General features: G+C 36.8%; 1 protein-coding gene across 1 annotated transcript in view; it reads left to right on the top strand.

Annotated features, from left to right (window-relative positions):
* Positions 1-1,302: 1,302 nt before the first annotated feature.
* LOC107749041 (uncharacterized) overlaps positions 1,303-8,670 on the top strand; it is a 12,566-nt gene continuing 5,198 nt past the window's right edge. The window contains exon 1 of the mRNA XM_016564089.1: positions 1,303-1,654. Within this exon, the coding sequence (XP_016419575.1) occupies positions 1,303-1,654 (352 nt within the window). The remainder of the gene's footprint in view (positions 1,655-8,670) is intronic.

Raw genomic sequence — 8,670 nt, 5'->3', positions numbered from 1 at the left:
TACGACCATTTCCAAAGTAGCCGTCTTGTAAAGCATCTCTGAAGATATAAACAGCTCAGTCTGTGTCACAGCTCGCAAATCCAGCTCACCGTGAATCATCAGCCGTCAGAGACTCGTGCTGCTGTGAAATCCACCGGCCGAAGAGAGAATGTGCTGGAGTTTGTGGTGTTAATAAAGGACTCTGGATCTGATGTGTTTTCTCAGGGCTGGAGAGAGAAAAGCAGCACGTTATGATCCATGAGCAGAAACACTTTACAGACGCGTGTGTAGTGTGTGCAAAGACTCTTTGTTTGATCAAGCAGGAATTGATGTTAATAATTTCAAAATACTTTAAAAACTGTTTTAGAATTAATTTCCTACAAGAGAGTCATGGATAGTGGAAAATAATAATGTAATGATTTTATTTCTAGAATTTAATGGCATGCAGGAAACTGCTAAACTAACAGTAAAGTAAAGAATAGCCTATAGATTGTGTTCAGAGCAAATGTGGTTAACACTATGCAGTTCACACACTGAAGAACATGTTTCACACAATGTGAAGAAACACTTCTCCTTTATGACTGGCATCGTGTCACTATTATATCAACTTTAGCATGATTTAAACACTCAGTCCTTCAGATCAGAGGAAGTGAAGAAACACAGGAGGAGCTGATAGTATTTAAAGAAAGAGTTGAGAGCATATAATGAAGAGGAAGACTGAGAGAAAGAGAAAATGTCTGATGAGTGTCATCTGTGTCTGCTGGGACTGATCGTTCTCTCTTCACTTCTCACAGGTAAAGAAATCTGTGTTTTCTCTACAAGACATTCAGTGGAATTAGTCTGAGAAAGAGTTCATTTGAACATGATCAGTTTCTTCTTGTGTTTCACACAGAACATACTGGATTATTCCTGAACGCACCAAAACTAGACAGTTTCACACTCTAACATCTGATGCTGAATTATTTTCATATTGAGAGTGTGTTTGTGATTTGAACAGCTCTCTGATGAAGAACAATAGTTTATTCTGGAGAGTGTGTTGTTTGCATTAAATGAGGAAAAAACTATTATTTGAATCTTCTGCTTTTTTTTTCTTTGCTGGTATTAATATATAGTATAATGATCAGTCAGATGTTCTTGTGTTTCAGGTATCGCTGAACATCAACAACATCTCAAAAGAAGATTATGGATCTTACACCTGCAGACAATATGTGAATGACAAACAACAAGGAACTGATGCTCGTGTTGATCTGCATGTGCTTCATGGTAATTTTATGATTAAGTGGTCAATTTAAAAAGGGAAAATTCTTCATTTAAACTCTCCTGATGATTGAAGAGTCTGTGTGTGTTTCAGTCTCTTCTTCATCCTCCTCATCCTCACAGACTGAGATCAGTGCAGGCCGCTCTGTGACTCTCTTCTGTCAGTTGTATTCATATCCTCGAGGCTCTTGTAATGATTGGATCAGTTCTGAGAGAATTGAGCTGTTCTGGGTGAATCAGGCTGGTGTTAAACTGACGAGATCAGACTCCAGATATCAGATATTATTCTCATCAGATCACTGTATCATCACTCTGAATACAACACTCCTGAATGAAGATCACAACAGAGAGTGGAGATGCAATGTTACTCAGAGAGATCAAGTCAAGAGCTCAGTCACATACACTGTCAAGAGTTCAGGTGAGAATCACTGAAGTGGAAGTAGAAACAGCTTCATGTGATTAAATGTTTACAGATGTTTTTAAAGCTGCACTCTAAATAATGATAAATGAACATAAACCATTAAAATACAAAAATCTATCTCATTGCATTGTTGATCAAGGATTGAAACACAGGCTCCAGTACATATCTATCATTTCTGTGATGTGAAGCTCAAGTGTGATGTTGATGATGTGATGATGGTTTGTTTATGTGTTTACTATGTTTGAACTGAACTAACATTGATGATCACAGATCCAGCAGAAACAGAAGTCAGTAGGACTGCTGGATCATTATTCAGAGGTACTACACCTCTTTACATTGTTCATTGTTTCATAGCTTTGAATTAATTACCAGTTTCACAGATTGAGTCTCTTTGTTTTCTCTTGATCGTGTCTCTCATCTGTCCTGCAGTGATTGTGATTATTGTTGAGTTTGCAGTGTTTGCTGCTCCTACTGTGATTCTTCTTCAGATCATCTGTGCAAGAAGAGCTGGTGAGTTTTTCAGCCTCACACAATCTGCAACAATATTTGAAATAGCAAAAAATAAAAAATTAAATTAAATTCTTCTCAGAAAACAAAGAAAAAAACTCTGACGACCTTGAAGAAATAGTGATACCTGTAAGAGTTAAAGAACCTCAGACACTTTGATCTTCTGAGATATGGACAACACACACACACACACAGTGTATTAACATACAGACATCTGTTTGGACATCTCACTGAGAGAAGATGCGGGAAAAGTCTTCTCACCTATCCTGTTCCTCCACTTGCTTCCCCTCACTCCGCTCACTCAGAATGGTCAAGAGCAAGATATGTTCTGTTCTACATGAATGCAAGTGTTATTCACAGTCATGTTTGGTATCATTTGAATTGTCTCACGTCGACTGCTACAATGGTCTCAATCTTACGAGAAGTAGACTAGAAGGTAATACAGATCCTAAGAGTTTAGAGATATTTTGCTCACTGTAGATGGTGTGTCATTTCCCAGTGTCTTTCATGCAAATTATCATCTGTCCCCAAAAGGTGTAAACTTATGTTTGAACTGAACTAACATTGATGATCACAGATCCAGCAGAAACAGAAGTCAGTAGGACTGCTGGATCATTATTCAGAGGTACTACACCTCTTTACATTGTTCATTGTTTCATAGCTTTGAAATAATTACCAGTTTCACAGATTGAGTCTCTTTGTTTTCTCTTGATCGTGTCTCTCATCTGTCCTGCAGTGATTGTGATTATTGTTGAGTTTGCAGTGTTTGCTGCTCCTACTGCGATTCTTCTCCAGATCATCTGTGCAAGAAGAGCTGGTGAGTTTTTCAGCCTCACACAATCTACAACAATATTTGAAATAGCAAAAAAAATTTTAAAAAAAAATTCTTCTCAGAAAACAAAGAAAAAAACTCTGACGACCTTGAAGAAATAGTGATACCTGTAAGAGTTAAAGAACCTCAGACACTTTGATCTTCTGAGATATGGACAACACACACACACACACAGTGTATTAACATACAGACATCTGTTTGGACATCTCACTGAGAGAAGATGCGGGAAAAGTCTTCTCACCTATCCTGTTCCTCCACTTGCTTCCCCTCACTCCGCTCACTCAGAATGGTCAAGAGCAAGATATGTTCTAATATTCTACATGAATGCAAGTGTTATTCACAGTCATGTTTGGTATCATTTGAATTGTCTCACGTCGACTGCTACAATGGTCTCAATCTTACGAGAAGTAGACTAGAAGGTAATACAGATCCTAAGAGTTTAGAGATATTTTGCTCACTGTAGATGGTGTGTCATTTCCCAGTGTCTTTCATGCAAATTATCATCTGTCCCCAAAAGGTGTAAACTCTCCACATCTAGGACTTGATCAATGCAAATTCCATTTGTTAGTTCCTGTCTCCATTTGGGGGGTGCTTGTCTTGATTTGAGTATTTAAGGAAATGTTGCAAGAAGATCGGGGCGATTCTGTACTCAGATCAGCCCATAATGCTATTATGTATATTCCCTATGTCAGGTATGCATCTTTTACTCTATTCCTGTGCATTTGATGTTTTGTATCAATCATCTTTGAATTATGTAATTGGCATGATACATTTACCTGACTAACAATAAAGTGTTACATTTGATTCTGTTCTGACTTACTCTGAAATTATTTACTTTAGTAGATACGATGTATCCTTTGTTTCCGCAAGTCTGCATCCAGGGTTAATACATACTAGACCTCGGATTGTATGGAGCATGAGGCACATCGGGCAAGAATCTAGATTTCTGATTAACTGCTTGACTTTAATTAAGTTGTTATGCAGCCACAATTACTACAGTGGGCTAGACAAAGGGAAGTACTAGCCATAACCTCAACTAAGTTAGCTATGTTGTAACTAATGTAACTAAGTTGTTATATAGATGGTTGTAGGGGGCTACATGGGTACCGTTTAATGACAGCAAGCATGGGCGGCATTGTTAAATTGCTTTAGCCATAACCTCTGATTATTGATCAGACTGGACGAGTTTGTGATCGTGGGCCAGCATAATTCATTAGCCGCGGATGCGAGGACCCTGTGCGACACTGAGAACTGTATGAAAGAGTGCAATAAGAGTAAAGAGTAAAACAGAATAATCAGATGTCTAGATCAGGGATGCCCAAACTCAGTCCTGGAGGGCCAGTGTCCTGCAGAGTTTAGATCCAACTTGCCTCAACACACCTGCCACGAAGTTTCTAGTATGTCTAGTAAGAGCTTGTTTAGTTGGTTCAGGTGTGTCTGATTGGGGTTGGAGCAAAACACTTAATATAAAGTGGGTCCAAACTCTGCAGGACACCGGCCCTCCAGGACCGAGTTTGGGCACCCCTGGTCTAGATAAAGGATAAAAATGGAGTCAGATAACAAATTGGCATTCTAAGCTAAATTCGAGGTCATAACAAAATGGTGTCAGAAAATAGTCTAAGCTGCCATAAAAATACTTTGCGCACCGAAAAGACCGAACGCACAGGAAACCTTCGGCCACCGTTGGATACCTTCGTTGTGCCAATTGCCATCCATTTTTAACTTTTTTTTAACAAATAACAGGCGAGATTTATTTTCATTCATATGGATTTTATGGATATTTGCATACAGTGTTCAAAGTCATTTTCTTGTGTTTGGTATATAAACTGCTTTAAATATAGTATTAAATGCATTATTGGACAGATTGTATAATAATCTCTGTTCTGTGTGATGGAGCTGCTTGGGTGATTATTTTATCTTGTCTGTTAATTCTTGTTTTTACAGTTATTTATTTATTTATTTATTTTGGATGATTACTACTAATTTTCTTAATAAAACCTCTGCAGTTGTGTTTAATATTTCACCTTTGCTGAGATATTTCTTACAAATCTGGTGATTCCCCTTCATGAGCTGGTAATGCGAGGATGCTAAACTGTGCAGCAAAGCAACAAAGATGAACAAATAATCTTAATCGAAATGATTAATTCATGCTCATAATAATTCATATAACTTTATTGTGGTTAGTCCAGAAATCCATTTTGATAAACTAATGACTTCCGCACACTTCACCTTTTCTCACAGCTGGGTTACAAGAGCAGATTTATTGGGTTTGGAGTTATTATTGCCCAAAAATAATTAGAAAATGTAAAACAAAGTTTGTTTGAGTATAAATATATTTGCTCACAATTTTAATACAATATAAGACTACAGTAAACACTATACAGGCAAAGTCTGACCCTCATCTAATTCTGGCCAAGCCCCGCCCATCCAGACACAAAGGACCAATGGGAGCAACATTCAGTGAGCAGCCACTATATATATATATATATATGAACGTGAGACAATAGTAACACTGTAACTGTGACACTGAAACACAAACAGACTCATGAAAATATTCTTCCAGAAGTTTGTTTGTGTTGATTCATTTCTTTGGGCTCTTGAAAGCAGATTCCCCTTCAGTCGTGATCTAATTATTAATCATTTTACTGCTTTGAGCCCTAAGAAGCCCTCAGATATTTAGTTGTGAATTTTATGTAAATCTAATATATTAAATTATTTACCATAATAAAAGAGAAGATTTGAAAGGAGGAATCTTCTCACATACTGTATATTCATTTAATTTGATAGAAATCTAAATCAAATTGAATTCAGATGGATGTTGATTTTATTAAAATAAGGGTTCAAATCAGTTTATTAAAGTCTTTATTAAACTCATTCCATTGTTAACTGAAAGCATCAGCTCACTTACAGAAATAAGAGGAAGTGGCATCAGAATGATTCAGATTCACACCAATCAGTCTAAACTGGGCTCAGAGATGAGCTCGGCTCTACTGCGGTCAAACTGAGATCTGAGTAACATGAGTAACATGTTTCCAAACCTCAACAGTGAGATCACAGCTCTGAAACACTGCAGCTGCTAGAATTAACACACTATTTTAGTTATGAGAGTGTAGAATGGCTGTCAACCATCTCAGCATTGTGACAAAGTCTTGACTCTGAATAGATGCAAAACATCACCGTAAAACTTCATATGGAATATGATGATTCCATAATCACCAGTGTTGGGGGTAGTAACTCATTACAAGTAATGCGAGTTACATAATCAGATTACTTTTGTCAAGTAACTAGTAAATCAACGCATTACTTTTTTAATTTACAAGAAAATATCTGAGTTACTTTTTCAAAAAAGTAATGCCAGTTACTTTGTTTTCCCATTTATTGACTGACAGCTCTCCTGTCCCCATACTGGGAGATTCTACTGTACAGACGTGAATTTACTTTTGCTTCAGCCTGAGGTTTATTCATTACACTTTTTGGTGTGAAAGGGCTTTTATATTTGCTATAAATACAACTTCTTATATTAAAAACAATCAAGCCCTGCTCATATTTAAAAAGTAACGCGGAAGTAACGCAAAAGTAATATAATGCATTACTTTCCATAAATAGTAACTAAGTAACGTAATTAGTTACTTTTTTAGGGAGTAATGCAATATTGAAATGCATTACTTTTAAAAGTAACTTTCCCCAACACTAATCACTACTATCATAATCATTCGCAGAAACACAGCAAATAAATGACCTTCATATGCTCACTCATGGAAGTGTGGAGACAGTAGTGAGCACTTTGTTGTGAGAGTCTTGAGTATTGTGAGAAGTTTGTCTGATATCGCTGTTCTGGACTCTTAAAGACATCACTGAGTGGCAGCACGCTATGATTCATAGTGGAAACATTTTCAGTATCAAACCAGTTTTATCACTAATAAGTTAATGATTTTATTTCTATAATGTAATGGCATGCAGGAAACTGCTAATCAAGCCCTGCTCATATTTAAAAAGTAACGCGGAAGTAACGCAAAAGTAATATAATGCATTACTTTCCATAAATAGTAACTAAGTAACGTAATTAGTTACTTTTTTAGGGAGTAATGCAATATTGAAATGCATTACTTTTAAAAGTAACTTTCCCCAACACTAATCACTACTATCATAATCATTCGCAGAAACACAGCAAATAAATGACCTTCATATGCTCACTCATGGAAGTGTGGAGACAGTAGTGAGCACTTTGTTGTGAGAGTCTTGAGTATTGTGAGAAGTTTGTCTGATATCGCTGTTCTGGACTCTTAAAGACATCACTGAGTGGCAGCACGCTATGATTCATAGTGGAAACATTTTCAGTATCAAACCAGTTTTATCACTAATAAGTTAATGATTTTATTTCTATAATGTAATGGCATGCAGGAAACTGCTAAACTAACAGTAAAGTAAAGAATAGCCTATAGATTGGGTTCAGAGCAAATGTGGTTAACACTACACTCTTAAAAATGAAGGTGCTTCAAAAGGTTCTTCAAGCGATGCCATAGAAGAACCTTTTTGTCTAAATGGTTCCATAAAGAACCTTTAACATCTGAAGAACCTTTCTGTTTCACAAAAGGTTCTTTGTGGCGAAAGAAGGTTCTTCAGATTATAAAAAGCTAAGAAAGAGATGGTTCTTTAAAGAACCATCTCTTTCTTAGCTTTTTATAATCTGAAGAACCTTCTTTCGCCACAAAGAACCTTTTGTGAAACAGAAAGGTTCTTCAGATGTTAAAGGTTCTTTATGGAACCATTTAGACAAAAAGGTTCTTCTATGGCATCGTGAAGCACCTTTATTTTTAAGAGTGTATGCAGTTCACACACTGAAGAACACGTTTCACACAATGTGAAGCAACACTTCTCCATTAAGCACTGGCATCGTCTTGCTATATAATGTAGCAGCTCTAGCATGATTTAAACACTCAGTCTGTAGATCAGAGGAAGTGAAGAAACACAGGAAGAGCTGACAGTATTTAAAGAAAGAGTTGAGCATATAATGAAGAGGAAGACTGAGAGAAAGAGAAAATGTCTGATGAGTGTCATCTGTGTCTGCTGGGACTGATCGTTCTCTCTTCACTTCTCACAGGTAAAGAAATCTGTGTTTTCTCTACAAGACATTCAGTGGAATTAGTCTGAGAAAGAGTTCATTTGAACATGATCAGTTTCTTCTTGTGTTTCACACAGAACATACTGGATTATTCCTGAACGCACCAAAACTAGACAGTTTCACACTCTAACATCTGATGCTGAATTATTTTCATATTGAGAGTGTGTTTGTGATTCGAACAGCTCTCTGATGAAGAACAATAGTTTATTCTGGAGAGTGTGTTGTTTGCATTAAATGAGGAAAAAAGACTGTATGATCTGAATCTTCTGCTTTTAATGCTGACATTAATATAATTAATAGGATAATGATCCGTCAAATGTTCTTGTGTTTCAGGTATCAGTGGAGTGGATGAGACTCATGTGTTCATCAGTTCTGGTGAAAATGTCCATCTGTCCTGTAGTAATGCTCTTCCTGACTGCAAATCAACTACATGGAACTATAACGGATTAAGAGATTCAGCAGTAGTTGAACTGATTAATTTAGGGATAAAGAAGAAAGACACAGAGAGTCATGAGAGACTGAGTCTGGGGTCTGACTGCTCTCTGAACATCA

Source organism: Sinocyclocheilus rhinocerous, unplaced genomic scaffold (genome assembly GCF_001515625.1).
Source record: "Sinocyclocheilus rhinocerous isolate Xijiao unplaced genomic scaffold, SAMN03320098_v1.1 scaffold2756, whole genome shotgun sequence".
In the NCBI taxonomy this organism is placed as follows: Eukaryota; Metazoa; Chordata; class Actinopteri; order Cypriniformes; family Cyprinidae; genus Sinocyclocheilus; species Sinocyclocheilus rhinocerous.
Note: the sequence above shows the minus strand (reverse complement) of the source record. Positions and strands in the feature narration are given on the sequence as shown.